Below are 16,165 nucleotides of genomic sequence, written 5' to 3'. Positions count from 1 at the left end.
CATGTAATAATTTGCATATTGAATAAAAACATATTCTCAGTAAACTCTTATATAAGTTTTTAAATTGTTCACAGTTTTAACAAAATATTAATGTAATATAAAAATTTATTCATGCTTTAAGTAAGTGTTTATGTTTTTATACATTTTAATAAATGCTTATATAAGTTAAAAATGTTCACAGTTAAAAAAAATCATGTAGTGTATAGAAGTGTTCCTGCTTTAAGAAAGTTTTTTATTTTACTATATATTTTAAATTCTTAAATAAGTTTTCAAATATTCACAGTTTAAAAAATATTCATGTAGTATATAAAAGTGTTCATGCTTTAAAAAACATATATTCATATAATGTAAAAGTAGTTTGTTGGGATCGGAAGTAGGGACATGTAGTCATCATGTGCGAGTGGTCACCACGCCACCCAGCAACATTACCTTTTTTTAAGGAATTTATAAAATATTTTTAAAAAATAAATGCTAATATAAGTTTAGAATGTTCATGATTTAAATAAAAAAATATAGTATATAAGAGTGCTCATTGCTATTTTTAAATTTATTTTATTTTAAAACATAGTTACAAATTAAATGTATTTTAATATATTTTTACAAAAATAATAATGTAAAATGGGTCGCTGGGACTCCAGCCCACTTAAGTCAGAATGGTTATATGAGTTCGTATCGTTTAATCACAAGGAACGATGTTTGTTGTATTGGTTTGGCTGGCGGCACTACGGGCGTTAGGCGTCATGCTACAATTTTTGCACAAAATAGCCTCCATCTGTAAGAAAAATATGGGGCCCTGCCAAGGGCTTTTTCATGAAAAAAAACTTCACAAATAGCAGGCACATGTCATCCAGGCTGACAGTGGCCCCCATGCCACGTTGGTGCGCCTAATCAGCACCGTGTTCGTATAGAAACATGATTTGCATCATATATGCACGTCAAATCCAAGTTGTGGCACCAGTTCAATGTATGCCACAAGTTTTAGTACTAAACTGGCTTTTCGTGTTAAGTTGTGGCATTAGTGGTGTAATTGACTCTTTCTGAAATAAACTTGACCTTCCATTGTACTTGTGAGAAAAGTCCAACAAAAAGAAAACCCCCCTTTGACTTCTTTTCAAAAAGACAAATATTTAGCTAAAATAGTGTGATTAGTGACCTGTAATAGCAAATATTTTTTGTCTTTTTTTCTCTAAAGTCAACGTTGTTTTTTTCGTGAAAATTTATATACTAGTGCGAAAGAAAGTCACGTTTATTCTAAAAAAAAACTTCTAAACTATTTTGACTTTTTGTTTAATTAATAAAAAGTTCCCCATATAGGATATATATACAACCAGGTTCCAAAGTGTATTTCCCGTTATTATTGATTCATCACTAGAAGTACGCGACGTTTGGTTGGTAACGGTTATTTGGTGAATATTTTTTTACAGTTTCTTTTTTACTTCTTCGCTGAAATTTTTCACGGGACAATCAATTTTTTTTTGCATCTCCAACCATGCAACAACAAAACAGCCGCGCCCCACAAAGTCCAACGCCCAATACAATTTTATCGAAACAAGAACACCCTTTTCTATGTTCACCACTCAAACACCTGCAACAAATCCAGCTTAACACCCCAACCAGACCCTCGCACCAATCCCCATAGCCAATGAGGGTGTTCGGCTATGGGGAGGGCCTTTCTTTGGGTGCGGACCGACAAGGTTACCGGGGCCAAGTGCAAAGTTAATTGGACCACCGTATACTACCCGAAGGATCCTTAATGCTTTGGGGTGCTTCACCTCAGGAAGTTCATGGGTGCCTTATGCTTGTGTTGGTTATGGTACGAATGGAAAGAACATACCAATCCATGTGATAAGTTGGACTTCGATCTCTTCTACGCTTCTGTCACCATCACCATTGGAAACGGTGCGCACACCCCCTTTTACCGAAAAACGGTGCCCCTGCCCCCTTTTAGGACTCCCCTTGACTCAATGGTAGCAAACCAATGGACATCACACCCCTCGTTTACATGGCCTCTTCATGAAAAAATTGGAATGTGAAAGAAGCATTGGTGGATAACGCTTGGATTCACAAGATCAATCTGACGGAATTCACTTCCATTGAGCATTTACGGGAATTTGTGAAACTTTGGATGTGCCTTCATGAGGTTCGACTGCGAGAGGATGAGGAGGACGACGTTATTTGGAAGCATACATCGAGTGATCAATACTCTTCGGCCTTGGCCTATAAAACACAATTCATTGGGTCAACTAGCACGACCCTCCGGTGAATTATTCAGGGACCTTGGGCTCCGCCTAAGGCAAAATTCCTTGCTTGGCTCGCCCTCAAAGACCACATTTGGACGACCAATCCATTAGCTAGACGAGGTTGGCAAAACTGTGGCCTTTGTCCGCTTTGTCAACTAGTGCATGAATGTGGTGTGCATCTTCTCGTCAAATGCCACTTCACTATCCCGATTTGGAATTTGATCAAGGCGTGGTTGGGTCTCCATGCTATTGACACATCAACTTGGGTGACGGAGCATTCGCTCATGTTGGTGGAGCAACATATCAAGCGGCAACATTCCCAATAGGAGAGTTATGGCCTTCCTCACTGTGCTCGTTGGTTGGACTATTTGGAATGAGAGGGACACGCGGGTCTTCCGTCACAAGTCCACCACACCTCCAATCATCTTCAACGTCATCAAGAGGGAAGTAAGACTTTGGGTTGCCGATGCAAAAATAATTGGGTCATATCATACCGGTAGACCAACGATTTCATCATGTAATAAAGGATGTATGTAACAAACTCTTTTCTTCTTTTTAAATTAAAGGACGAGACAAAGATTATGCCTCCGTTTGAAAAAAAAAACTCAAAGGTCAGAGGTGGGCTCAAAGTTGTCACCCATGATTAGAATGGATCCAACTAGAACTACAAGGGCACGTTCGATGCAAGCTATCATTTCACAAAAGTTGTATTGTTGAACTCGTACTTAATACTATTTTTTGCGGGGAACTTTAGAGAGCTTTATTTAAACGAAGGCATTCGCTGGACAGTCAGCCAGAAAGCTACTGACCAGGAAGCTAGGGATGGAGTCCAGCCAGTTTTCAATCCCATTCAGCGTACATGCACGCTTAGCACACAGATGTGCGGGACCGTTAGCGGATCGAGTTACATGAGTAATACTGAATAAAAAAAACTATCAGAAAGCTCTCTGATTTCAGCTAGAATGGGTGCTACGACCGAGCAATCGGTGTAGCCAGAGTTCCAGAGGTCAACTGCCTCTAAACAGTCGGATTCCAGTTGCACGTGCGTGTAGCCGCGGAGCCGGGCGAAGATGGTACCCTCTCGAATGAAGAGCACCTCAGCAATGAACGGATCAGTGACCCCTAGATGGGGTTTGCACCATGCACCCAAGAATGCCGAGGAAGAACGGGCTAGGCCTCCAATGCCTGCAGTATATGTGTCTCTATGGATCGCTGCATCGTACTGAATACTATTTTGTAAGGTATCGTTTCACAAAATGTATTTCGATCATACCCGCAAAAAAAAAGTATTTCGATCAAAACGAATAAAACTCCAACGTCGTGAGGCTGCGCTTTAGCTAATTCTATTGTTATTATTGGTTCATTCATGCATGATCCGAGAGATAAAAAACGTTGCTAGAGTATTATTCCCTGCATTCCCGCCTCTTATGAACACCCTCCTGGCTGGTTGGCTGGTGGTCAATGCGATTTCCCAAACAGGTCGATCAACCTCCGCCTCCCGAGACCTATAACTGGCTAAGAAAAGCTTCTCCTCCTGCCTCTTCTTCCCTAGATAGGCGTCAGCGTCATGGCCAAGATTCATTCATCTAATTGCCTCCGGAGATTTCCTTGAGATTCAGATTCGATTACAGCGTTGTCAGGTCGCGCGCACGCAATCGACATGAACAAAACAGCCGGGTAAGAAGAGCTTTCCGCATGCATGCCGAGCAAGCTCCGCATGCACAATGCGGCTGGGGATTTCGCTTTTCCTTCTCGTTTCTCAGGATCATAAGAACACTATGCGCTTCTCCTTCTGTTCTTCTATCCACCTTGATTCAGAACCGCGCTCGCTTACATCCCATGTTCCGCATCTGTTCAGGGCGTTTCCCTTATCTCGTTCGCCAGAGTTTCAGTAGGCGTCATGGGGGAGGAGAATGCTGCATCTACGAATGTAAGCATTTTTTTTCCAATAATCAACTTGCATGAATTTGAAGAGTCCGTGTCAATTTACTGCATTTTCACGCATGATCCTCCTCTGTTGTTCTGTTCATTCACGGAGTGCCTGCTTCTTGTTTCCATCTGCAGAGCATCACGGTAAACGTGAGAGTTTACATGCACTGCGACGCCTGCGAAAGATCGGTACGCCGCACCATCAAGAAAATCGATGGTACGAACGAAAACTCTGAATTCCACGCCTCTTCATGTGATGGGGGAGTAAACGTCTGATGATCGTTCATGGTCGCAGGCGTGGAGACGGTGGAGGTGGACAGGGAGGAGAACAAGGTGACGGTGACGGGGGACTTCAAGGCCGAGAAGGTGCTGAGGAAGCTCAAGAAGAAGACCGGGAAGAAGGCCGAGATTCTGCCTCCGGACACAGAGGAAGAAAACCAGGAGGAAGAGAAGCAGGAGCCCGACGACGATGCTTACGCTCCTTACGGTTACGGCCGTCCGGCGCCGGACATGGACGCCGTTCTAGGCAACGAGTTCCAGAGGCCGCCGCGATGGGACCTCCATTATTTCGACGACGAGAACACGGAAGCATGTAGGATCATGTAGGGAGTTGCTAGAGCAGCATTTGATTTCGGGGTGGTAGTATGTGTTTTCCTTGGTTCTCCTAAGCTACAGATACTTGATACTTGTAACTTATTCGTATAACAAATTGGCCTATTAGCTCAGCTGGTTAGAGCGTCGTGCTAATAACGCGAAGGTCACAGGTTCGAGACCTGTATGGGCCACTCCTTTTTGCACGGGGCCTTTTTTTTTAAACTGACATTTACTCCTTCTGCACGGGCCTTTTTTTTTTTCAAACTGACATTTCTACAGGTGCAGATTATTTCCTGAGTACTCAGGAAGCAATATGGATCGGAGGGAGTACGTTTATGTGCTGACCTGAATTACATTTGACCTTCCCCGCAATAAATAAATAAATTACTTTTGACTTTGCCCAAAAAAAAGATTACACAAGCTAATCTCCATGAACCTGCTGGTAAAATGAAAAGATTACACATTTGGAATGGAGGGAGTATTACATTTCGCCTGGTGCAGCTTTTATTTTCTGAGCAGTTCATATACTGGTGCAAATGTTGGGCTTCTCTTGGAATAAACACAAGCCAAAACAAATGGTATTCCGTTTCAAAAAAAAAAGGTATTTCCCAACTACAAGCACTGAACAGTACTAACTTAAGGTGCCTCCGCCCTTCAAAAAAACACTGAAGGTGTCTCCATGCTAACATAAATAGTGCACATTCCGTACATATGATGGTACCAAGCACTAGCTCTAAGAAGATGTGCGTCATCTTGGTGAACATCATGAAAATAAAGACGAAAAGTAAAGCAAGATCTGTCTCCATGAGCCTGCTGGTAAAAATAGCTTGAACCTTGAAGCTCGATACTGTGAATCAAACTGCAGATGTGTGCATTACTGAATTTCGACGAAAGCAGAAACCGCCTTTTGATCTACAGCCACAACACTACACTGAATGTCTTCAATATAAAGCTTGCATATTTAAACAATGTATACTAGTTACATTTATAAGGAATCTACAGTGTCTAGAGTAACTATACTTCAACTGGGACAACTCATAGTCATACACTGGCAAACATTACACGTGGACCCATACAGCTAACATTGCTCGGTGTGGTAAAATGCCGCCTGCTGCAAATACTTTTACCTGCAGAAGCAAACTGCTTGCAAAGCTATCGTGCGGTGGTCGCGGCTCGAGAATCCTGCCAACCCAATTCGCGAGCTCGACGTTCCCACAGTGCTGTCAGTTTCCTCTCCTTTGAGATTGCCCCCTCAGACTTCTCCCTGGCTTCCTCACAAGTCTCTGTGGCCGCGTTACACTTCTCCGCCTCTCGCTGGTACAGGGTAGCCTGCCTTTTTGCCTCGACAAGTGTGGCATTCATGTGATGGATGTGCTCCTCAGCTACAACCTGCTGCAGCTTGAGTTCCTCGTTGAGGAGATCAACAAACTGCTTCGCCATCTCCTTGGTACGCTCAGGGTCATTTGTGCCGCAAGCTGCATATTTCAATTCAAATTATTATTTTCCAGTCAACATAGCCTCAAAACAGAAGCAACCATGTGAAAAGGAATTTACAACAAAAGCTCCAGCTCACAAGAACTTGGGCAGCAATATGGGAAATGGTTTACACTACTGTGTTCTTATATACCATTTGTAATTGTACAATCGAAAAGATGAGTTATGTAGGTGAAAGCCATGTGTGCAGGTGTGGTGCTAGCTTCTTAAGTGGTTGATAAATAACTACCGACAAAAAAGGTATACTTTGTCGGGACTTGGTAAGCTGCACAGCACGTAAAATCAGTGCAGGGGAGTAATCACCCCTTACTAGGAATAACAGGAAGTAATCCACGTTTGGTTTTAATGTTAATGTGCTACTGGAAATAGCAGGAAGTAATCCATGTTGGTTGCAAAAAGTTAATGTGTTATGGGACAAACCCAGAATTTGGATGGTATTGCACATAAGAAGTACAGCCTCTGTTCCTAAATATAAGAAATTTTGGCAGTTCAGTTTACATTACTGAACAGAGGTAGTAATAGTCAGACCTGAGCTTGTGAGCATATGATGCATACCAACAAAAATTAAGAACTACAGCATCATAAGTCCTCCTTGTGTTTGTTCACATTAGCATACCACGAAAGCATCAAAACTCTGAGCAAATATAATGAAAAACACACGCTTTTCCCAATTATATTTGGATGATTTATCAAATGTACACTAGGTCATTCAATAGAGTTTATCATTAGACAAATCTCACAGGTTTCATGCTAAAGTCCTTAAGTCTTTCAGAAACTGCAAAATGATCTATGGCCAGCCTGATACTTAACTCGCTAGTAGTCTAAAAGAGCAATATATGAACATAAAACAAACTGGGGATAATATTTTACATCACACTTCATAGAGTATTACTTATGTTTTGGTTACTACAAAACTTCAGTACTGCTCACAGGCACCAATTTGTTTTAACATTTTGGCAATGGGAATTGTGAAGAATGACACCATTAAAATGACAGGCATGTCAATAACCCCGGACGTCTAAATTGTGTCGGAGGGTGATTAAGATTCCAGAAAAATCTAAAGTTGCAGGTGGAACTGTCTGGTATAGAAAATATCATGATCAGAACTTCACAAGTGACGTCGTTCTCCAACAGAAGTCAGCTATACTCTCTCTTGTTTTAGTTCATACTCAACCAATTACAATGAGAAGACTGGATAATACTGAACCTCTGTTAAAGGGGCTTTGAAGAAGGAGCTCAAACCTGAAATTGAGAAGTTCATGAGCCCTGCAAAGGAAGGAGAATGCAAAACCCTGTCAGAGATAAGTTTATCAATCCAGTTAAAAGCGTATAATAAATGGTCTACTGCTAATTCAGTCCGCCGACACTCATAAGCAACCACATCCATCTAGTTAACTCTAGTCTCAACCGACAGGCCCATTTCTGTTATGTAGAGAATCGCGCGTCGGTGCGAGATCTGAGGAGAGGGGGGCGGGACCTGGCGCGATGGACTGGAGGGAGAGCGGCGGCGGGCAGTCGCAGGTGCAGGGCGGGCAGGAGGGTGCGGAGACGGCGGCAGCGCCGGAGGCGGGGGAGGAGAAGCCCTTCTTGTAGCGCCAGTAGAGCGCGGGCCCGGAGACGCCGAGCGCGGAGGCCACGGCGAGGATCACCAGGCACCAGCGCCCGCACGCCGCCGCCGCCGCGCGCCGCCCTCCGACTGCCATCGCGCGCGCTCGGGCTATGTGTCCGCACGCCTGCTCGTGCCCGTGCCTGCCGGATTCCACCGTCGCGTCTCGGGGCGGAGCGGGGCGCGTGCTTGCGGTGGTTTTCTCGTGTTGCTGTGGGGGCGTAGGGGTAGGGCGATGGTGGCGCTGGACCTGCTGGTAGTACCGGTGGTGGGGGTGATGGCAGTGGGGTGGGTACTGGGCAGTGAAGGAGTGTGTGTGAGTGGGAAGCGAGCTAACTGCGGGTGGGTGGGCAGTGAAGGTTCAGGCCAGGGGATCGGCCGTCGTGCTCGTGCACTGGATTGCGGCCTCTTGGCTTCACCGGCGCGTTCCGTCTGCGTGGAGACGGACCCGAAATTTTGACAAGTCCGGGAAAACGTCAGGTCGCAAGCCAGCTTCGCTTCTTTCGCCCGCACACGGTCGGTGTATCTCAACTTGCGCCCACATCGTTTAGGGCCTCTTTAATCCGTAACCGTAGGATTATCAAAACGCAGGAATGAAAAAAAATGCAGGAATAAAGTAGGTGGATGAAATTTTCCTCCAAAATGTAGTGCAAATGGACCCTATGAAGAAAATCCTAAGGATTTCAATCCTGTGAATCAAACGACCATCACAGGACAAATTCCTAAGGGTTCAAATCCTTCCAAAATCCTATGAGACTCCTTTGAACCGAAGAAGCCCTGGCCTCCTCGCCAAGTGGATGCAGTGGTGCTTTGAGGCGAATGTTAGTGGTGATGCACGACAGGCATTATTAGTCTGCAGTGGTGCTTCTCTACACATGAAATGGAACGCAGGTACCAGACCAATCATCACGACGTTGATAACATACCATGTGGTACCCAGTTTGGCCGATCACCGTATCACGGTATAATAAAAAGGAAAAAGGTTTGGCCGCACACACACATAGACGGAACAAACCACGGATCACAATTGAGGCTTCCACTCTGATTCGTAGCCAGGCTCTTGAAGCTACAGGCTTACTACATCGGCGACTCGTCTCAAACAACACAGCCCAGTTCCTGACGAACACACAGAGCCTGAGCATGCTGAATCGCAGCACACAAACACACCACCAGAGCATGTATAATCAAACAGTTACACCAGCCTACAGCACCAGCTAATTAAAGCCTACCAACCATCTACATGACTACATCCACCTCGTGGAAGCATAATGCTGTATGTTACACAAGTGTTCAGTTCAACCACAGGACCGTACACCAGCGTCGACAGCAGCAAGCGCACTGCCACGCCGCAGAATCGCACACGCACACAACCACACATGCAAACTTTGCAACCATCCGAACATGGAAGCCCCTGAAGAAGCTCACTGGTCGATTCCGACGCCAAGAATGCACTGCGCGAGATGGGTCAGGTATGGTTCGGCCTGCGAGCTCTTGCTCAGCGTAGGAACGAGGCTCTGGAGCTCCGCGTTGAACTCCGACTCGAATTTCCTGCGGCAGACGAGGCGAGATGGTGTGTTACAAACCTGAACTGAGTAGGAACAAGACTTTGTAAAATTGACTGACTGGGACATTGAGATACGTACAGGATTGACTGCGACATCACGACGTTCTCGGATGCTAGTTTCAGTTGCTCGTCTCTGTCCTGTGATCTCTTGGCTCTTGCTCTCGACGACCCGGATTTCGATTTGCTCTCAGCAGCAGCGACCTCGATGGATGGTATCAAGAGCTGGATGGAAGTCGCGTATTGAAGACATAACGCTTTCAGCTTCTCAACTTTCTACACATCACAGATAAATGGATAATAAGTTCTTGCTTTTTTGGCAAGCGGTATGCCAAATGGTGCCCACTTCAAAGTATTGTTTCGAGACCATATATAGCTATGTATTCCCAACAGATTATGCACATCCTACAGTTGACAGTTCGAAAAGATGCACACGGGTTAATAAATTTGCAAAACTCAGTCACATCCGACAAACCAAAGGTATAACTTTTATGACTCCTTAATGGATAACAAGGATGAGATAAGCATTGCGTCTTGTTGGAATATGAGCTAAAGGTTGAACTATGGCCACATGTTGATAAATCACGACATTCAAGTTAGGAGACACGATACCTTCACCCTTTACAGGTCAAGCATGTACAGATCATGACAACAAGCAATCAAGCATGTTCATTGAATTAAGCACATAGTTACAGGTCAAGCATGTACAGATCATGACAACAAGCAATCAAGCATGTTCATTGAATTAAGCACATAGTTCATCAGCAGTTTAAAATGAAGAAAATGGACAACACTTATTGATGCATAACAATTATTTTTGAACTGTAATTTCCTTTTATTTTAAACAAAGAGCAAGGACAGACCATGAGGAGCTCAGGCAACAACAGCAAGCATTCTTTTAGACACTTCTGGAGGAAGAAATCGTGTATCTGGATGACCTGCAATCAGCATCACAGCAAAAGTAATGTAATCTGTACTGTTGGAGGTGCGTTAACTTAAAAATAAGGACATGGTTTAAACCTCATCGATGCTCCTTGCAGTTTGAAGGCGGCCATGCATTGAATGCCAGTTTGGTTCAAGAACCTGAGGGCCAAGGAGTAATTAACAATTTTCTCACCTTCAGTAACAGTTGGTATGGTGAAACTGGTATGGATGGTTTACCTCAAAAGTTAGATAATGTAGAAGGCTGTTTACAAACTTGAGCATGCTGCGACAAAGTATCGATGACCGTAGAATTGGTGTTCCAAGAATCTTGACAGACCGGAACCCCTGTTTGAGAGGTTGACATCAGTCGATGTGAGTACGTAAACAAAAACAATAATGTAACCAACTTAACGGATATAAGGTTATGTCATACTTGTTGGATCTGCCACGCTTGACACAATTGGCGACTAACATGTTTGCAGTGAAACAATAGACGAAAGATCAATTGATACTTTGTTAAAGCCTTCCTTGAAATTACAAGAGATAGTGGCCATGGAATCTGCAATATCAATCAGGTATATCATTTCACTATCACAGGATAAATGCAACGAGAAATGCTTAAAGAAAATACAAACAAAAACCTTGTAGCCAAGGCAGAACGTTTCCAAGCCAGTTATGTTTAATGTCATGGGCTGATCAACATCAGCTGCAGCAAGCTTGTCTGAAGAGTAAGCACAGTCCAAGTCTTTCAGGCTTGTCAGTTTTTTAAGCAGGGAACTTCTTTCCTGTTTCATAAGATAGGTGAATATGATAGTCAACGGATACAGTATGATTTGACTAGACTCAGATAATAGACTTACAACGCAACAAGTCAAATCTTCATGACTTGGATCGGAAGCAGCTGCTGTACTTCGCAACGCGATGTCAACAAGAGACTGGTGTAGATAATGAATAAAGAGAGAATAATACAATGACGGAGAGTTAGCTTATCAATTATCATGACAAGAGCTGCAAAAAATCTGTTTTCACCATGACGAGAAACAAAGAGACAACAACATAACACAAGAGGAACCTGAAGTTTTTCAACGGATATATCTTCTGGTTTCTTTGTAAGCTCCTCTCGGGCAATATCCATAAAATGAACCAAAAAATCACCCTGTAAAACTAAAGGAAACAAATTAGATAACTAGTGCGAGAAAAATAACATGCATGTTTAAAATCAAGTTGGGCAACATGAATCCTTCTCACTATTAAGGCATTCATAAAACAGAATGCACAAAGAATGTGGTTTTCTGTATTTTAACAGACTACGCGCACATAACATGCAAAATCATAAAGCCCAGGTGTAGATGTATATCAGATGCAAGTCAATAAGTACACTCATATATAGTAATAACACAAAATTATGAAGAGTAAATGTTACGCATACTTGGTCAAGAAGTAGATAGCGCTTCAATGATCGCAGTTTCCCAATGAGATCATACTGTAAATATGTACACTGAATTTAGCAAGTGATCTTAGAAGCGAGTGAAATGCAATAGTATATTAACTACAAACAGTCATTACCTTATCTTTCATTAGAGTCAAGAGCTCACCACTTGCAAAATCATAAGCAGATTTGATGCACTCAAGATATTGGTGGTTTGAACCAAAGCTCGTCAGCTTAGAGTTTTCTGATAGGGAAACCTAAATAAAATATCCAACATAAGTGTATTTTGTAAACACAGATATAACATGATACTCTATCATTCAACCAAAGAATAATCATGCGTACCTGAACATTGTGCCCACATTCTCTCATAACATTAAGATACTTTCCTGTTGTCAGAATGGTGGCAGCGACATTATTGAGAAAACTAGGGATGCCATCTTTTAGGCTGTACCGTTGCTGCCAATATTTGGCATCATAATCTTGAGTCAGACTCTCCTACCAAAATAAAAGAAGAAGGCAAACACCTGATTAACTTAAGACACAAATATGCCCAGCAATTTAGGTAAATACAGAGAACAGTGGATGTTAAGTAGACCCAAAATTTTACAAGTCAATAAGTACCTTCTGCAGAGATTTGTTTTCAGCAATGAAGAATTCACCATAAGGGTCATCTATGACACCCTCATACACCCATCTAAAATGATAATCAGAAAGTGAAATTAATGACGCTGCAAACAAGCTTACTAACACATTATTAGAAGTCCAAAGAAGACACAGCTAGCCAATATAGATTTTTTTATGGATTGAGGAAGTGCCTCAGTCCTAAAATTGAATGATACAGGTAGTTACGAACCATCACAAACCTTTCCAACATCCTGAGGTATGCTGCACTTGCACAATCGGTCATCTTCTCCAGTAATGACCGAACAGCACTATCGCCAGCCATCGCCTTTGCCTAAGTAGAAAGATATGATGATTAAATTACATGGTAAAAGAGATAATCGTGTGGACTAAGCTAAACAAGCTATGAAGAACTGGACCTAAAAAGATTAGTTCTATAGAAGTTGTTCTATCACTGGAAAACAAAAGAGGAGCTGGCCAGGTCTGTTTGGCTCGGATTTAGGAGGAAAAGGGGAAATGTGCTTATCAAGGATCTAAAATATAACCTCTTTCACTAAATTTACCTGACTATGAAGTAGATTAAGTGTCGCCGAACCACTAGTATTATTGGACATAGCCTTCTCTATTAGAACAGCCAGTGCATTCAATGAACTCATCATCCGCTGCGAAAGAAACACAGGACTTACAGTGCTTAAAACAGTAACCAGACACTGATAAGTTCACAAATAATTGGTTACATGCAGATAAAGAGGAAATACCTGACAAAAGAACCATAATCCTTGAACAGAGAGCCTTCCAAGACGGAATTGATGCTCCAGTTGAGCAACCATTGCCTGATAATCCTGTTATTAAAAAAATACTAGACTTAATAATGTTGTGCCAAATTCACATAGAAGCACTAATACTGTCATAGAGCTCTGTGGAGAACAATGTAACAAGGTTAATGCCTATCAGTGGGATTATCTCAATACAAGAATGAACCCTTAACACATTATACAGTCAGCACTATATTCCTTCTCCCACTTTCCCAAGTAGAAGAAAGGTTGTACACATGGAAAAATCAAAATTTATCTCTCTCATGATAGGGACTATACCAGGAGGAATGCCCTTAGAGCTGCCGCTAGAGCATGGTTAACCAAACCAGTTTTGAAATGTGACCTGGACTCCACAAACTGACTTGCTAGCACGAAATCTTCACATAAGGGGAAAATTCGGCGAGTCAACTCCTGCAAGAGCAAGAGATTAGCCAAACCCAAATATATCCTCCCTTTTTCGGCATGGTCACAGCTTACCTGGAGTGCAAGGTCCATTGAAGAATCAATCTGGAAGACAACATATCCCTCCTTTCCGCGTACTCTCTTAATTGAAATGTATCTTCCCTCAATACCCACCAGAGCTGATAGCAAATCATCAATAACTAAAAGCTCCTGCATTTCAATCAAGGCGGTTACAATGAATAAAGTTGTTACGCAACGCAGTTGATTGTGGAAGCTCCATCAATTTAGCATTTGTAACTGAACGTACAGATGTTAAGCCCAACCGGATGGCTATTTTTGGAAATGGTGTGGAAATTCAGCTATGTTCTGTGGTCTTATCACAGTGAATGTTATATTTAGTGCATCATTTCCTAAAGCACCACAAACATACCAACCGATCTGCTCTAAATGCAAAACTGAAACCACATTCGACCAGAAGCTGCATATTTCCTTTAAAAAAAACTGCATATTTGTAAAAGAGACTATCTCAAACTGTTTTCGATCCACGCCAGATTGGCCATCCAATCCAAAAATAAAAATGATAATGCCTAAGTAATAATCGTTGCATTACTGGAAAAATAGAGGGCATGTCAATTGCTGAAATCCAGGAAGTAGAAAATCTCAAAAAGCACAATCCCATACTTCAATGGAACTCCCTGCACAGGGCTATTATCTCAAACAGCGATCAACAAAGATTTAAAGTTCACATACTAGTAAAAAACAAAAACAAGAAACACATCAAAACCCTTCTAATTACCAAATCACTGAGCTCAAATTCAAAATCAAAACCCTTCTAATTACCAAATCACTGAGCTCAAATTCAAAATTAAAACCCTTCTAATTACCAAATCACCGAGCTCAAATTCAAAATCAAAACCCTAGCTCCAGTTCACAAGCAGTATACAAGTAAACCCAAGCTCCAATTTCGCCGGTTGAAATTTTCAAAATTCCGCTTACCTGCACAGAAACAGCGTACGATCCGAGGACACTCCCAGCGCCGCCGCCAGCTCCGCGGCTGCAGATTCAAACCAACTCCAGGCATCAGAGACCACCCGAGGCAACAGAACCACGAGGCAACCGTCCACAGGACACGAATTTATCCGCCATACGTACCTGAATGAGTCGAGAGAGAAAGGCTTGGATCCGGGCGCCTGCGACGCCGCGGACACCTTCGCCTCCTGCCAGGGCACGAGCGGAGGATGTGAGGCCGGCGCGGTAATACTGGTAGGGCGGGTTGGGTATTGCTGGGAGGAGGAAGGGCTTACCTGGTGGAAGCGTCCGGTGAGGTAGGGGCGCTCCAGGTTCCAGCGAGGGGTCGCCGGCGCGGGATCCATTTCGAGGTGGGCGGGGAGCGGTGGCAACTGGCGACGGGGACGAGTGTGGGAGAAGAGTTGAGTCAGGACAGATCCCGGCCGTTTGTTTGAAATCAACGGTACACGCCCGTCAAGCAAGCAGGAACATAAGGTTGAGACTCTTGAAGCATTTTTTTTTAAGACTGGTCCTACTGTTTTTTTGTCCTATGACAATGAATACTATAGTTTATGAAGACATCAGTTAGTAACATAAAATGTCTTATACTCACTCCGTTCCTAAATATTTGTCTTTTTAGAGATTTCAAATGGACTACCACATACGGATGTATATAGACATATTTTAGAGTGTAGATTCACTCATTTTGCTCTGTATGTAGTCACTTGTTGCAATCTCTAGAAAGACAAATATTTAGGAAAGGAGGGAGTATTAGTTTACAGAGGGGTACTATTTACAAAAATAGTAGCAATGTATTTGGACTCTATTGGAGAGAGCGTTTGTTACATTTCTCGGATTTTAGATGAAAAAATGAGGTCTCTGTCTCTCTTTTTAATACTGCAAAATACCCAAAATATGGATGCTATGATTTATAAAAAAATACAAGTTTAACTAGAGCCAAACAACTCAAAGTATTTGAAAACATTGTTTTTCAAGACACTATGGTGTTCTTGAAATACTTTCAAAAAAATACTTTGCAACCAAACACACCATGATGGATTATAGTCTCCCTCCTTTGGTCATCCCATTTCCAGAAAAAAATTGCATTGCATCTAAAATATTTTTATTTGTGCAATGGTATCTTAGCAAATATACTAGGCTGCAATAGAGTAGGGCGTTTCGGTGCCCAGCTCATCTGCACCTGGTTAGAAAACAATTTGTAAAAAATTCAAAAAATTCCAAAAAAAATGTGCGGTAGACAATTTGATGTGTGCGGTCCGCTTCAAATTTCAAGTCATTTGGACATCTGAGCAGCTCTCAGCAAAAAAGACAAATCGGGCTAAAACAGTACATGAACAGTAGACATTTTTACAGACCCCCAATTTTTCTTTTTTGCATAGAGCTCAAATGTCAAAATGATTTGAAAATTGGAGCGGACCTCACACATCAAATTGTCTACCTCACGAAAAAGTTGGAATTTTTTTATTTTTTTAGTATCTGTTTTGATTTTTTCGTCAGCTCGGATGCAGAGATGGATTT

General features: G+C 42.4%; 1 protein-coding gene, 1 non-coding gene and 1 pseudogene across 3 annotated transcripts; 2 read left to right on the top strand and 1 right to left on the bottom strand.

Moving 5' to 3' along the window:
* Nucleotides 1–3,730: 3,730 nt before the first annotated feature.
* On the top strand, nt 3,731–4,883 carry LOC123049574 (heavy metal-associated isoprenylated plant protein 20). Its single transcript, XM_044472471.1, has 4 exons — nt 3,731–3,917; nt 4,099–4,170; nt 4,305–4,386; nt 4,465–4,883. The coding sequence occupies exons 2-4, from the start codon at nt 4,141–4,143 to the stop codon at nt 4,773–4,775; spliced, it is 423 nt and encodes a 140-aa protein (XP_044328406.1). The 5' UTR covers nt 3,731–3,917; nt 4,099–4,140; the 3' UTR covers nt 4,776–4,883.
* Nucleotides 4,881–4,954, top strand: TRNAI-AAU (transfer RNA isoleucine (anticodon AAU)). Its single transcript has one exon. It is a non-coding gene; the product is annotated as a tRNA-Ile (tRNA).
* Nucleotides 4,955–5,645: 691 nt separating this feature from the next.
* Nucleotides 5,646–15,087, bottom strand: LOC123055840 (gamma-tubulin complex component 2-like; annotated as a pseudogene). Its single transcript, XR_006426669.1, has 25 exons — nt 14,923–15,087; nt 14,771–14,835; nt 14,615–14,672; nt 13,694–13,828; nt 13,496–13,627; nt 13,160–13,243; nt 12,965–13,063; nt 12,644–12,735; nt 12,402–12,474; nt 12,123–12,275; nt 11,915–12,034; nt 11,778–11,831; nt 11,421–11,504; nt 11,209–11,283; nt 10,990–11,133; nt 10,782–10,907; nt 10,586–10,693; nt 10,445–10,507; nt 10,288–10,362; nt 9,507–9,700; nt 9,287–9,411; nt 8,889–8,991; nt 7,735–8,222; nt 7,500–7,523; nt 5,646–6,238 (listed from the first exon to the last, which is right to left on the bottom strand). The product of XR_006426669.1 is annotated as a gamma-tubulin complex component 2-like (transcript).
* Between the last annotated feature and the right edge of the window lie 1,078 nt (nt 15,088–16,165).

The sequence above is a fragment of the Triticum aestivum genome, chromosome 2D (genome assembly GCF_018294505.1).
Source record: "Triticum aestivum cultivar Chinese Spring chromosome 2D, IWGSC CS RefSeq v2.1, whole genome shotgun sequence".
NCBI lineage: Eukaryota > Viridiplantae > Streptophyta > Magnoliopsida > Poales > Poaceae > Triticum > Triticum aestivum.
This window is presented reverse-complemented; position numbering and strand designations above follow the sequence as displayed.